Genomic DNA, 14,918 nt, shown 5'->3' with positions numbered 1-14,918 from the left:
TTAGTGAAATATGTAACTACCGTTTGGTATATGAGTGAACTTTTTAGTTGTTGATAATGAAAGCACAGAACAAAAGGACTGGAGTTGCATGTATTTGGCAAAGTGTGGAGTTACGGAAGCTAACTCAGAAATGGGAACAATGTAGCCAGAGCAGCCTGGGATAATAAATCCTATTTCTCAGCAGGGTATTCTAGCTCAAGTAGACTGCTATGCTGACAAGGCTGTACAGCTGTGCCCAGCCAAGTTATTTTGTTACTTGGGCATGTGTAAGTGTACTGTGTTGTGCTCTGTACTAAACTACCAGCCTGAAACGAGCTAATAGTATCCTTTCTGTTGGAACACTCAGATAATTTTATGTGGTTTAAGACAAACTTTTCTCTAAACAAAATATGGTGTTTACAGTATTAACTTGTGAGTGTGAATTTCCTTCAAATACGTTTAGTTATTTAAAAAAAAAAAAAAATTTGTAGATTCCATGATCGCTACCATGATTAGGAATATCCAATGAGGCCTCTCTTTATATCACAATTGGACTGCAGCTATGCACCTCTTTAATTTTTCTCCTTCCAAACTGCCAATGTTTAACAGACTTTGCATTATAAATGTAAGTAGTAAGAAATAGATTTAAAAATATGTAATTTCTTGTTTCAGTACAACTGTTTTTGATTTCAGGTAGCAATCCTTGGGGTGGTGCTGCTTATCCACCTTCAAATCCACCTCCGATTGGTCTAGAAAATGTGGCTGGCTATGCTAATCAATTCAATCCAAGCTACATGGCCGGGATGGTGAGTCAATTTCATTTAATATATTTTACTCTGACTCAACTGCAAGGATGTGTTTCTGTCACTGCAATATAGTAGTTTATTACAGATGTAGTTTGTATTCTGCATAGGAACGTGCAGACTTGAAAAAAAGAAATGACTGTATAAAGCCAGGCCCTTATGTCCAGTGCTGAGAATTCAATGTCATCTATTGAAGGAAATAGGTACCACAGCTATTCCTTATTTTAGGAAAGCAAACCACTAGTTAAATGTTGATTTGATTTTTTTTTTTTTTTTTTTTTTTTTAAGAGCTTAGCTTCAAAAGCCATGGATATAAAAGTAACATAACTTTGTTTTTGCTGTGCAGAGGAATAGGGGAATGAACCACTAACACTGAGTATCCATTGTTAAAATATTCACGTTAGCAAACGTAGTCCAGGTTTTGCTTCTTACCTGGCTTTTGGTCAGTCTGAATAAGGAACCAGGCTGTTGAGGTCGATGTAACAGTGACTCATACCTAGAAAGAATACAGGACTAGGCTGTCCTTTATAACCACTAATGTTTAGCAGATGGAGGTTAAAACCTTTTATGCTGATTGAAGACATTGCCAGTGTGATTTTGTTTGATTGTTTGGCTTTTTTTTTTTTTTTTTTTTTTTTTTGCTTGGAGTAGAAGCGAGTGACATTTCTAACAATTCAGTCTTTAAAAATCTATTATATTATATAAGGAATATACAGTCTATAAAAAGACACTTGCATCACAGATGCCTTTCTGAGGATTTATTAAGTGCAGTGATTTGGCAGCCAGCAACTGAAATGAGCAATGAATTACCTAGGGTGCACATAAAAATATCCACAGCAATTATTTTGTGAGAATACTGCAGTCATCAAGTGTTGATTCTTCTGGATCTTCTGTAGAAGAGGGTCAGAGTGTAAAAATGTGGGAAGATGATATTGCGTGTGGAATGGAATATCTGCTTTGCGGTTTCTGCAGATGCCTTTCCAAATATAGTCCAAGGGGTCCTGCTGTTTGTAAACCATTAATGCATGCATCTCCCATATAAAACAGCCAGGAGTTGCTCAGAATAAATCCCTGTACTCGAATGATGCTCTGATTAGCATAAGGCAGCCATGGACAGAGAAGGAACAAGCATAGTTTTGTGTTGCTAGGATTAATTGATGTGATCTTTTTTAGAACAAGAGGTGTGTGGCTATTGGTGGTTTTCTGGGTGAGTGGAATGTAGTGCTGGATGCAGTGGCTATGTATGCGACTCTGGATTCTGCTTCTTGATGTATGACAGCCTATGATTACAGTAAAGCAAGAGTCAACTGAATATAGTCTTCTTGATCTTTCTTGCTGGTAAAATCTCTTTATTGCAAAGTGATTTTGCAGATGCAGAGCAACCTATCTGTGGTGCGTGTGGTGAGGTTTTTTTTATGTGTGCGCTGTGTTAAGCATGTTATTGAAACTCAACCCTTTTTATGCCTTGCTGTCTCTTGCTTTATTGCCTGTCATTGCAGGCTTCCAATATGGCCGGGACCTTTGGAGGGACAAACGTACCACAAGGCGTATATCCTTCAACACCTGGGGGTTATCCCCCAATCCCTCCAGGTGGCTTTGGGCAACCTCCATCAGGACAGCAGCCCTCTTATGGAGTGTACCCTCCACCTGGAGGAAATCCACCGTCAGGAATGCCGGCTTACCCAGGATACCCGGCTGGTCCTGTGCCAGGCCAGCCCATGCCCCCTCCGGGTCAGCAGCCTGTGAGCTATCCAGGGCAACTGCCAGCGACTTACCCAGGGCAGCAGCCCATGCCATCGCCTGGACAGCAGCCAATGCCAAGTTATCCAGCAGGCCCAGCCGTGAATCCATCTGTTCCCTCTTACTCAGGCTCTGCAGTACCTACAGTCACTCCTGGAGCAGTAAGAGCATTCAGTGTTTTTAAAATGTGACTGTGTGTGTTTTTGTACATTGTCTTTGTGTGTATAAGAGTAACCCAAGCCTGAAATTGAAAACACGGGCATGAGAAGAAGTTTGACTGGAGAGAGATGGATCTTTTCCAGCAATATAGGCTCACATGGATTAAAATAAATGCTGTTTTGCTGCATTAACCCAAGAAGAAGATTTTGAAGTGAATTTGAATTTCATTTGCCTTCCCTAAAATTAAGTATTTCCATTTGTACATACAGTTTCATTAGACCTTAAATAATAAGACAGCAGACTTAATATCAGTGAAGTTGTTTGACTTTGTACTTTCTCATAATTTGAGTATAGAAATGAACAAACTCTTAAAGTTCTGTTGAGTTTTCTTTGTTACCTCTCTAACAAAAAAGAAAATTGGTAATAGTGGTTATCTTTCCTAAGTAGTAAAATACAATCTTTTTCTGGTTAATATTAATATGCTACTCTACTTTGTATGCTTTAGTATGGAAACCGAGGCACAATCACTGATGCTCCGGGATTTGACCCTCTGAAGGATGCGGAAGTCTTGAGGAAGGCAATGAAGGGGTTTGGTGAGCAGTCTGTGGATTTACATTTCAAGTTAAAAGTAGAATTGCAACTTGAATTCAGCACTGTTTTTCTTCATTGTTACGTATGTACTGGAATAGTTCACTCGTGGTTATCCAAAGAATTATTGGAATTGAATTTAGGCATAAACAGCATTATAAGTTTGATATGTTTTTGTTTCTATTCTCATTGTGTTTGTGGTTGAGAGTAGATCTGCAGTTCTGTGGTCATACACAAGAAGGAGATGCAGTAGGTGCATTAAAGGCACACGTTTGCTTCAGCTGGGTTTAGCAGAGGTAGGATCAAATTGTAATAGAAAGCTGAGTCGTCACGTGACATGCACATGCTCATTCTGTGACTGTGTACCTATACAGGAACTGATGAGCAGGCGATTATAGATTGTCTTGGAAGTCGTTCAAACAAACAACGACAGAAGATCATCTTGTCCTTCAAAACAGCTTATGGAAAGGTAAGCGTATTACAAGCACAGAGGGAAGAAGAAATAGGGCCTACACTCCTTTAAGAGAAGTTGGAAGAGTTGGTGTCTGATTTAAAAAAAAAAAAAAAAAAAAAAAGTTACCTGCGGGGAAGTTGGTTCACAAGTTATAGCCTGTTTAGGGTTATGATTTTACCTACTCTTGACATCCATGCAGTTTTTCAGATGAAATATATAAAGCTGTTTCTCTGCTAAAGTTGCTTTGACCCTTTGGTCTGTGCAATCTATTTAATTCAAACTTAATTATCTAAATATGTTTGGTAATTTTTGCTCCTTTTACTGTCACGCTATGAAGGTTTGATAGTAACAACTGAGACAGTAACGTAATAAAAAATATGTTTATTTCCTCATGCAAGCTCTCAGATTAGTAACACCCATTAAAATAATGCGATTACTAATTTAGAAAGGATAACCCAAAACTGTTGGCTACTGCGCTGTTAATTGGAAACACTGCTTATCCTGACTTGAAAGCTAGCTTGTTCACTCTCTTAGTGAGAGGACTCTCAACCTCGAGGAGTTACCTTAACCCAGCATCCCAGGAAAAGGCAGGGGGGGGGAATACTCATGGTCCAGCTGGAGAGGATGGTCAGGTCATGTTCCGTCCCCTGCTCAAACTGTCTTAGCTTCCAAGTTTCTTTTTATACAGCTGGGGCTCGGGGCAAACGCTGCTTTTGCTGACCTCTGTGAGTCGCACAATCATGGGACTGTTTCTTCTTTTTCTGCTTGAAAAGTCTGTGCTAGCGAGGCAAGACTGCAATACCTTCGTATCGCTTCCTCCCTCCCTGAAGTCCATGCAGTTTCTATCCCACGGCCTTGCACGTTGTATCAGTTGGCAAATTTCTTCAGTCCTGTTAACTCTTTACTTGCTCATCATTTGGCATCGTTAAATGAAATAGCTTTACTTTGTGGAAGTATTATTGATGCTTACACATAAAGACTTCTACTTAAACTCCACAGTTTTGGTCATCATATTTGTCAATTGTAGTCTTTATGCACTTTTTTTTTTCCCCTTGTTTTTACTTCTCATTAGGATTTGATCAAGGATCTCAAGTCTGAGCTATCAGGTAACTTTGAGAGGACAATCTTAGCAATGATGAAGACACCTGTCATGTTTGATGCTTATGAAATCAAGGAAGCTATAAAGGTTCGTGTATGAGACTTAAATTTATAAGATGGTGGCAATATTTGAAACAATTTTTGGTAGTCATGTAGAATTTTGAACTTAAATTCCCTCCACTCCTTGCAGATGTTCAACCCACTATATGACTGATCTGTACCCCATTTCTTGGAGATATATAATAGTAAAACTGAGAAATATTATTCTGATAGGTTATTTATCTAAAGGTAAGGACTAGTTTATGGTTTGTGTTGTAACAAAAATATATTTATAAATACAAAAAAAAAAAGTCAGAATCTAAGTTCTAACACAGTCTGTGCAATTCATTCATTGCATAGTCTTGAGCAAGCCACTGAGGCAGCTCTCTTCCAAGCTGGATAGTCTGTGGGCACCTTCGTTTCTGGGTTTTTGCTTTGAGCTGTGATGGCTCTGATTATCAAAGAGCTCCACTTAGTTTCCAGTGCCTTTGCACTCCCTGCTCAAAAGTACCTCTGAAAACTAGGTTCATAAATACTTTGGGTGGGATGTACCTTCTTTCTCAGTTTTCCTGGCCTGTAAAGTGTATTTTCTTGCTGAGCATTTTCTAAGGTATTGTGGAAGTATTGGGTACTGTTCCTCTTTACAGCAATAAGATGAATTTATGAAAATTTATTTTTTTCTTAATAAAAACAGATCAAACTTTTTTTTTGGAGAAGATGCTTAAATTAATCTAAACGTTTCCATTACTGAGTCACTACACATATTTAAATGTTCTTTGGCTGCTCTTTTAAAAAAGCTAGGAGGATGAAGTATTATTAGCTGCATTGTGATTGCAACTGTTGTTACTTAATAGATAGTGAAAGATGCCTATTAAAATCAAAAAATCCTTCAATAGGTAGAAACAATTGCTTCTTGTAAATCCTAAAATCTGGTATGGGGGATGACATTTTAAAATGAAATTTTATATTGATTAGAAAAAACAGTTCATTAAAATAATATCTTTAATACACATCTATGCTTGGAAGCTTCTGTTATAAGTAACATTTAAACTACTCTTTTTGACTCCTCTTACAACAAGTTGCTATTCAAATTGTGTTTGGTTCTACAGCTTTATTACATTTCTGTCATACTAGGTTGTAAAAATAAGATGAGTGTCTGAGGAGTGTATGTTTTTCCATATGCTTTGTTTTAGGGTGTTGGCACAGATGAGAATTGTCTCATTGAAATCCTAGCTTCTCGCAGTAACGAGCATATTCAGGAACTCAGCAGGGTCTATAAAGCAGGTTAGATTTGTCACTGTCCCATCAGACTTTTCTTCCTCTTTTTCTTAATCACTGACTAATGATAAGAATTTAGGAAATGAGCAGGAGAGTATGATGGTTCATGATTGTGGCTCTCTTCCAGAATTTAAGAAGACTCTGGAGGAAGCAATCAAAAGTGACACATCTGGACACTTTCAGAGGCTTTTAATTTCACTTTCTCAGGTACTTGCATGCAGGGTTTTTTGAGTTTGGGTTTCTTATTTTTTTTGTTTTATGGAGTTTTTTGTTCTCGTTTTTTGTGAAGCCCACTAGCACAACCTTTGTATCTCTAAACTCTTTCAGGGAAACAGAGATGAAAGTACAACTGTTGACATGTCTCTCGTCCAAAGAGATGTGCAGGTCAGTAGGAAGTTCATCATAATTTTCAAGTATAATCAATTCAATACATTGAAATTTGAGTGTGTAATTCCTACTTAGTCTTCCTTTTGGACAGAGTGTGACTTTTCCTGGTGTAGGGCTTATATTTCAGTAGATGGAAGGGACATAAGCCCTAACAGAGCCATGCAGCTCCATCGCAGAGATGAAAATTTTGGGAATAAGTTTTTACTCTCATTCCATCAGCTCGCTTGCTTTTCCAGATTCTGTTGGGTGACTCTGTGCTACTTACTAGGGCACAACAACTAAGTCACAACTCTAAAGTGAGATTTGGATTGATGTGCGTGCGGAGGAAAACTTAATCTATTCCACACCCTTTGCCTGAAATCTAAGGAACTCTAGATTTGGGCAGCAAGTAGGGCACTTGGATCTAGTAACTTGTACATTACTTTTTCAGTGGGGTCTGATTCACTGTGCAGCAAGGAGAAAGCACTGGATCATTTCAGGACATGACTGTCATATGAATAGTAATGCAATTAGCTTTCTGCGTAGTATGCCTTAGCCCAAAGATGAGAGGAAAGATATGAGCATCTCAGAACATATATAGAAGTGTGGAAAAGAGACTAGACACAAACTCTGTTAGAAAAAATAGTTTTTGGCTTCTTAACTAAACTTTTTTCCCCCTGGAGTAGTCTGGAGCTCTTGTGTTTGGCACTTAATTGATCAATAAGCTAAGATGACTGCAAATAAGACTCCTAGTGTGTTGTATGAAGGTTAGAACTAGTTGCTACTTACTGCTTGCTTCCTGTTTTCCAGCAGTATTTAGGCCAAGTGATAAGTATAAAAGGAGGAGGGGCTGTAAGAAAATGAATCTGTAACTCAGCTTTCCAGCCTGACTGCATAAGTAACGAAGTGTGAATTCTTCTCTGTGTTTAGGAGTTATATGCAGCTGGAGAGAACCGTCTAGGGACCGATGAGTCCAAATTCAATGCCATTCTGTGTGCAAGAAGCAGGGCCCACCTCAGAGCAGGTAATGGTGTCCAGACCTCTCTGTAAACATCAGCTTTATTCAGTTGTTTGTAATGATTAAAAACGCGTAACACAGTTCTGTGCCTGAGTTCTGCCATCTGTAAAATGGGTGTAACAATACCTCAATGTAAAGCAGGGTGAACTCTGCTGATGGAAAGGGCTACACAGGAGCTGTACATTATGATCGTTTTTCTTAAAGATCAGAGCTGGTAGAGGTCATATTTGTTCAAATGTTTCTCTGATAAAAGAATTGCGAAATTAGAATTGGTGTAATTTTGCATGCTTGTATGTATACAAGCACGCCTGCAATGATGCCCCACTTATCCCCTCTTTTTATTGCTAGTGATAGCATGTTACATCAGTCCATAGTGGTGGAAATGCTTTAGTAACTCCACCTCCACGAACATGTGGAGGGGAAAGGTGGAGGTAGGGGAAAATCTGAATGTTGTTATCTCAATTTTATTGACAACCAAAACTTTCCTAGGAGAATTTCACTATTTCCCTTACTGCAGTGCCTTGGACTAGCTCTTTAAAAATAAGCAAGGAACTAGACAAGGTAGAAAGAGCATGATAACATTTAAATGAAATAATGTGGTTGATACAGTAGTATTAATCTTGGAGATTTTAAAACTTGTGTGAGCATACTATGGCATCAGAGAAAGTTGAGAAGTGTGAATGAAATAAAGCATCTGGCATGCACCCGTGCCATTGCTTTTATGAGACCAACTCATGAAAACTTTTTCTTCCCTTAACAGTTTTCAGTGAATACCAGAGGATGTGTAACCGGGACATTGAGAAAAGCATATGTCGTGAAATGTCTGGAGACCTGGAAAAGGGCATGCTGGCAGTAGGTACGTGCCATCTTAGCAATTCTGTTCCTGGTGTCAGTACTAGGATTGGCTGTGATGATTGTATCCATGACACCAGCTGAGGCTGTTGTTCGTGGTGATAATTCCAGTTTTGTGCTTTTCCTATTGAGCTTTCATGTGAACTTGCCTATGGTTAATAAAACAAAGCACTTAAATCACCTCAGAATGACAGATGAGTCTTTTGCTTCAGGCAGTGGTTGAATTTAAATTTCACATGTTCAATTTTGAATGTTAAACCGGGGAGAGAGAATTAATAACTGTACTTGGCATTGTTTTCAAAAGTGAGAACTTGTACCGATCACCGAGTCGATGAGGATGGGATGTATGTGACAGCTTTGGAAATCGAGCAAAATATAGGCATTAACCTCTTATTTTTAGCAGACAGAAAATTTAAATTCGGCTTCAGAGAGGCTGTTATTTCCCCTGGCTTACAGCTTTGTTAGATCTTTCTTCATAAATGCCTCCAGTAATTCTGAAGAGCAAAGACTTGCCTCAGGTCTACTGTTGTCCCTTGAAAGGTAGTCACTGGTTTCTGTGGGATTTAGACGAGGCCCTGAGTCCTTGTGCAGCAGTTTTATTTGAAATAGTTTATTATACATAAAATTGTGGATCTCTCTCTCTCTAGATCAGTTGGTCAGTCTGTCTGTATGTCTGCTTGCTTGTCTTTCTCTCTCTGGGTCTGTCTGTGACGAAGCCACGGGTTCTTTTTCATGGAAGTTTTTAGCAAAATCTTGCAAAATGGGCATCAATTTTAAAAACCTCAGTTTTCACTCCTATCTTTTGTCTATGTAAACTGTGTAATTGTTTTTCTTACTTTTTCCTGCTTGGCCAGGCTGCCACTAAAGAGGTCTTTTAATGCTCCAAATTGGTCCAGCTCCATTGGTGTGATATATTGTCTTACCTTTTCTGGGATTCAGAATTTGTCACATCAATCAAATATCGGTGTTAGAAAACCAAAGTTGTAGAACAGAAAGTGTCCCATGTTTTTAGAAAAAGATCCCTTCGGTAAAGAAACTGTCAAGAGTCTTGAGGCTAACAACTATCCTATGTGGCAAACCCTTTCCCCTACACGGTGGCCTTTGACTTCAGCAGAGCTTTGCAACACGTGACATTCCAAGTGGGTACAGGTGCAGAACTGGGACTGTAACATGCAAACAAAACAATAGCCCTTTTTAGGAAGAATTGGTATTAATTTTCACCAAATAACTTCTTAATTTTAATTACATATATCAGTTGATGACTTCAGTATGATTTGTTCTGTGCACCTTATTTTTATGAAAAAGGTTTTTCTAATTAAAAATATTTGATTTTGCTTTCTTTAAAGCCTTCTGGACTGTACAAATGGTAATTTACAATAACATTTCCAAACATATTAAAGTGCAAGTGTGTTACTTTAAATGAATACAGTGATCAAGAAATGGGCATTTCATGTGTGTTGTTGCTTGTTTTGAATTGGTTTATACATATCATTGACAACTGTGTATGTGTTGAACTGCTATTTCCCATCTACATTTTCCTAGTGAGAAAAATACTTTTTCTATATAGAATGTGCATTGCTGTGAAATACGTATTTAGGTTTTCTCCTTTTGTTCTATCTTGATCTTATGTGATTGCTTTTCACACCTTTTTGTGCCTTAAAATATGAGAGACAAGTGTGGTTTGTTTTCTGTGTAATTTGACTTAGTTTGCATGACTGTTTACTTGTACCCAACATAGGATCAACATATAGATTTTAATTCTGATGATTAATGAAGGATTCTCTTATTATTCTGATTAATATAGCAGTAATTTTATTTAGATTTTGCTCTTCCAGATGTCTGATAAACAGTGCTAACTAAATTTAGAATTCAGTCATTAAAAATAAGCATGTCAAGAATTTTTCAGAAGTCCTGATGAACTTTGGCTAATAAAATAAAGGTGAGGTTTCTATCATAGGTAGCTGCTCTACTTGTGTTGGACACAACTTGAATTCAAGTCATGCCTTGCAGATATGTGGCCTAGAATTGCTTAATTTAAGAAAAAGCTAGTAGTGCCTGTGTTCTCCCTCAGGCCTTCTGCCCCTCTCCCTCAATCCCTCACTCCATTTCAGAAATAATCTGATCATGAGACTTAAAAGAGTCATCATGGCTGCTTCACGCTAGAGAGTTTCTGGCATTTAAAAAGTTTGCTATGAGCTACCAAGTGTGGTAGGTTCTTTAACTGTTTTACAACTACCCTTTGGATTAAAACTCATTTCAGTGGCTAATCGAAGGAGTGGAAGCTGCGTAATATCAAATGTTTGTTTATGTAAAATTAAAGCACTTGTCTATCTAGGGTAAGCTCAAAAAATGACCATGAGTTTTAATTGAGTAGGAGTGTCTAATTTCTGTAATGCTGTTTCTTTTTGCAGTTAAGTGTCTCAAGAACACACCAGCTTTTTTTGCAGAAAGATTGCAGAACGCTATGAAGGTAGGTGCTTGTGACAACATGCATTAACTTAGTGTGTTTTTTTTAATAGGCATGTACAGCTCATTGGAATGAATTGTACAGCTACCTTGGAAATAATAAAAAAAATATCATCACTAATGAGCTGAAGATATTTAAATTTTCCAGTGAGCAGAAGGCTAATAAGATGCAGTCATTATTATGACAGGCTGGAAAGATCTAGCTTATATTGAAGTGATACATACAACCATATGTTAGAAAAAGAAAGTCTTCACTTCATAAAGTGCTTAAAGTCTCATTAAAATTGGTATCTTTTAAGTAGAGGCGTCTAGCCAAAATAAGTAAATAGGCCATTAAACTCACCAGACTTTCCTTGCTCCTTGCCTGTTGTCTTACCCCTTTTTAAACTGTGCTTGTGCAGAGAAATAACTGTTAGTGTCCTGACAGTAAATATTTAATTCATTAAAGCTTGAGAGGCCAAATTCTGTTCAAGCTCATTGAATTGAATGGGGTTATGCTAGTAAAAAATTGGTCTTCTGTGGGTGTGTCTTTTCGGTGCTTTTTGCTTTTTTGGGGGGGTGGTGGGGGCATTGTTTTGGCGGGGGGAGATTGGTGTATGTTTTACAGTAGTGCTGTATCATACAGAATTTCCATGCATTATTAATGCATTATATTGTTGTATTTTGTTTGTTTCAGGGAGCAGGAACAAAAGACAGAACTCTGATTCGAATCATGGTGTCACGCAGTGAAGTTGACCTGCTGGACATACGCACAGAATACAAGCGGATGTACGGGAAATCCCTCTACGCAGATATCACTGTAAGACTTCAGAGTTCTTGTTTTCCCTCCCATCGCTTCTCTTCTGCTAGTAGAACATGGATCCTTACATTGAGTACCTATTATTGCACTCAGCGTAGCTGACTGTGTTTGGTTTGCTCCTTTGTCAGGAGAGTAGAGGTGGAAGAGCTGTGGAACAGACAGCACTGGCTTTTGTGTGGGGTTGGATGAGCTGGAGATGGGAAAGAAGCCAACAGACAGGAAGAGAACGGTAATTGGTCCAGAGAGATTTCAGAGACCTGAACTTAGTCTGGTCTCTGTCCCAGTCTCCATATATGACCTTGTAGAAATCACTTAGTCCTCCAACTCCTTAGTTCATTTTGAATAAATGGTGCTGCTCTAACTCGTGTATGTTGAAAGAGTTTAATGCTTCTTATATGCTTTTAAAAAGCTGTGTCCTCTTCCTTGGAAGGAGGAAATTTTGGAAAGAGACTAAATCTTAGATTATTTAGCATCCCCCTTCCTGTAGACAAGATGTAAAGTTGCTTCACTCTTTACAGCTATTAAGAGCTGTAGCAACAGTCAAGAGGATGCCTGACCAGCAAGGCGTTAGAGCTGGAGGAGAGTGAGTGGTGCTGTGGTGTTGCTTTCATTCACTTTGTAATGAAGGTGCCAAATCTGTCCAACCCCTACTTAATCCTTCTGCTCTTGGCACTGATCAAAGGGATGCAACTCAGTGGTGACTGGCAGAAACCCTGGAAAGATAGTGAAGGATATCCTGTGTGCCAAAAAGTCTTGATGTGGGTCTTCTACTGGTAACTACATGGTCGCTCTGCCTATGGGACACAGAGGATGTACTAGCAGAAGCTTTCTACAAGCCTGTGTCTCTGGGGTAAAGATGTGCTTCTTGCGCAGCAGTTAGGTGCCTTGTAACCACCAACGTGTAATGAAAAAGCAGAAGTGAGACATCAATGGAAAAGTTTAATGTTTGCATTTTTTTTAATTGTCATTATTAGTGATAACCAATATAAAATAATTTTACAGTTCAGAGGTAGGAACAGGTAGTTCCCATTTACTGGGCTGAAGTTATTCAAAACATGGTTTTGGTAAATGTGGAACATGCATGTGTGTGGTTATGTGCATCTAAACCCCACATCGTTCTTCCACAGAAGCAGAGCTGAAATATCCTTGGAAAGAAAGTTCTTCAATTCTTGTCTCTTTTTTTGTAAAAGTACAACAGTTCTCTCCTTTCAGGAGATGTATAAAGGGAAACATTTTATGTTTTGCAGGTTGTCTGTGCTTTACACCTAACACACAGAATTTATCCTGATCTTTGCAGCATCTCTCTGTACCTATTGTAATAATTTTGATCTGAACGAAACAGTTCTCAGTCATACCTGAAAGTGAAGGGTGGAATAAACATGCCAGTTGAAACTGTTCTGTGAAAAGGCTTGGCAAGTCTCATCAACCAAAAATAGTTATTTACCATGGAACATTCATTAGTCATAAGAGCACCAGGCAAAACTCAGCTAACAGGGCCTTTTGTGATTAGTTGCTGCTGTTCCTGAAATATTTATTTTTTTTCAATGCGTGTTTGTGTGTACATCCATATTGGCTTTCACTGCCCACAGCATGAAGATGTTCTGTAATTGAAGTGGGGGAGAAAGGGGAAAGAGAACTCTCGATGCCAGAGCATTCTTTTTAATCTTTGGACATAATAAAGAGTAAATTTTCTCTCTCTGCTCCTGGAAAAATATCCATGTTGAATACGAGGAGGAGAGCTTTGGGACTCTGTATTCCTGTTTCCATCACATTTCTATACCTGTTGCAGGAAGACAGCTCAGTGAGGGATTTTTATTGAACTATTCCTGGAAAAGTAGTTGAACCTGTATGCCATATTCCATTTGCTAAAGAAATATATTCTCTAAGGCATTTTCTGTTCCAGTTCTGGACTTACTGTGTATATGTATTAGGGTAATTTCTAATTAGCAGGAATTTTTAATAATGGAGGTTAATGCCTGCTCTCTTTTCCCTTAGCTTTCTGTCTTTTGGTTATTTTTAGGATGTTATTTTTCACAATGTTTAAGGTGCTTACATTTCATCTTTCTCCCTTTAATCCTTCAAGAAAATTTAAAAAGTCCTCAACTTTTTTTCTTCTGGATTTGTTTCCAGGGTGATACTTCAGGAGACTACCGGAAAATCCTACTCAAGTTGTGTGGTGGAAATGACTAAATGGAGCATTGAGGGTTTTTTGGGTTTTTTTGTTTGTTTGTTTTTAAAGCTGCTATTTTCATGTTTTTGCTTTAAAGTATCCTTTTCCCCCAAAAAAGTAAACATATAAAGAACTATTTTTCCTAAAGCTATTACACTTCTAAAGTTTGTTTTCCACTTCTCTTCCCTTCCACTCAAAAATATTATGTAATAAATGCCAAAGAAAAAAACCTAAGCTTATGTACCATCTGTTCGGGGGGGGGGGGGGGGGTTAGGCACTTTCGCTAATCAATGAATGACAGGTCATTCTTTCTGCTTATGATATTGTGCTGAAATAATACATTTTCTGGAGCAAAAATCATAGTTGTATGATTTAAGGTTTTATTTTGTATAAACATTATGTGCCATTTTAATGCCAGTTATATATATATTGTACACAGTGGTGGTTTCATGGTAACCTACTCCCTGATAGGTGGAGAGAACAGCCTCAAGTTTGTTTTGGGTCTAGTTAAGACTGTTTTCAAGAAATTTTGTCAAGTTTGTCTATTTTTAAGGAAGATGTATTCTACATTTCATTCTAACTAGGGTGGCTGTCATAAGGCAGTTGTCGCTGACAATAGTAAAGATTCTCTAGTTAATGTTTTAAGGTTTTGGATTGTGCCTTAAATATATGTATCTAAAAGATTACAAAATTAAAGTTGTCTATCTTCTAACCCTTTTGCAGACTCTCCGTTTTTGTTGTTTGTGTTGGCCTACACGTGAGTGATGACTCAGTCTTCTTACTTAGTCTTATTTAGTTTTTCCATAGAAGTTCTCTGCTTGAATTCAGAGAAGTTTTCAGAAATTGAATTGTGTTGGCCAAAGTTCAGGATTTGCATGCTGTTGGTGGGCCATTTTTTGTACGCGATTTATATAATCTGTAGTTATTTCTCAGTATTTTTGATTTGTGTGTTGTAATGTCTCTTCTCTGGCTCTTGGAACTCTTAAATTTTCATTCTCTGCTAGCATGAATGACATCTGTTCAGCTTGTCATTCTCAAAGTAGAAATGTGTCCAAAAGTACAAGGAGGGAGAGACGTGGAACTAGGTCAGTGAGAAGAGACTGCTTGTT

At 38.1% G+C, this 14,918-nt stretch overlaps 1 protein-coding gene across 7 annotated transcripts in view; it reads left to right on the top strand.

Annotated features, from left to right (window-relative positions):
• ANXA11 (annexin A11) overlaps positions 1 to 14,521 on the top strand; it is a 72,521-nt gene extending 58,000 nt beyond the window's left edge. For all 7 annotated transcript variants that reach the window (XM_067299858.1, XM_067299857.1, XM_067299860.1 and 4 more), the window contains 13 exons: positions 673 to 785; positions 2,282 to 2,683; positions 3,187 to 3,274; positions 3,644 to 3,738; positions 4,796 to 4,909; positions 6,054 to 6,144; positions 6,266 to 6,345; positions 6,466 to 6,522; positions 7,435 to 7,528; positions 8,283 to 8,378; positions 10,786 to 10,844; positions 11,517 to 11,639; positions 13,770 to 14,521. In XM_067299858.1, coding sequence (XP_067155959.1) covers positions 673 to 785; positions 2,282 to 2,683; positions 3,187 to 3,274; positions 3,644 to 3,738; positions 4,796 to 4,909; positions 6,054 to 6,144; positions 6,266 to 6,345; positions 6,466 to 6,522; positions 7,435 to 7,528; positions 8,283 to 8,378; positions 10,786 to 10,844; positions 11,517 to 11,639; positions 13,770 to 13,829 — 1,472 coding nt within the window. In that variant the 3' untranslated portion in view covers positions 13,830 to 14,521. The remainder of the gene's footprint in view (positions 1 to 672; positions 786 to 2,281; positions 2,684 to 3,186; positions 3,275 to 3,643; positions 3,739 to 4,795; positions 4,910 to 6,053; positions 6,145 to 6,265; positions 6,346 to 6,465; positions 6,523 to 7,434; positions 7,529 to 8,282; positions 8,379 to 10,785; positions 10,845 to 11,516; positions 11,640 to 13,769) is intronic.
• Positions 14,522 to 14,918: the final 397 nt, after the last annotated feature.

This window comes from Apteryx mantelli, chromosome 7, assembly GCF_036417845.1.
Source record: "Apteryx mantelli isolate bAptMan1 chromosome 7, bAptMan1.hap1, whole genome shotgun sequence".
NCBI lineage: Eukaryota > Metazoa > Chordata > Aves > Apterygiformes > Apterygidae > Apteryx > Apteryx mantelli.
The sequence above is the reverse complement of the archived record's forward strand: the minus strand, read 5'-3'. Positions and strand labels throughout refer to the sequence as shown.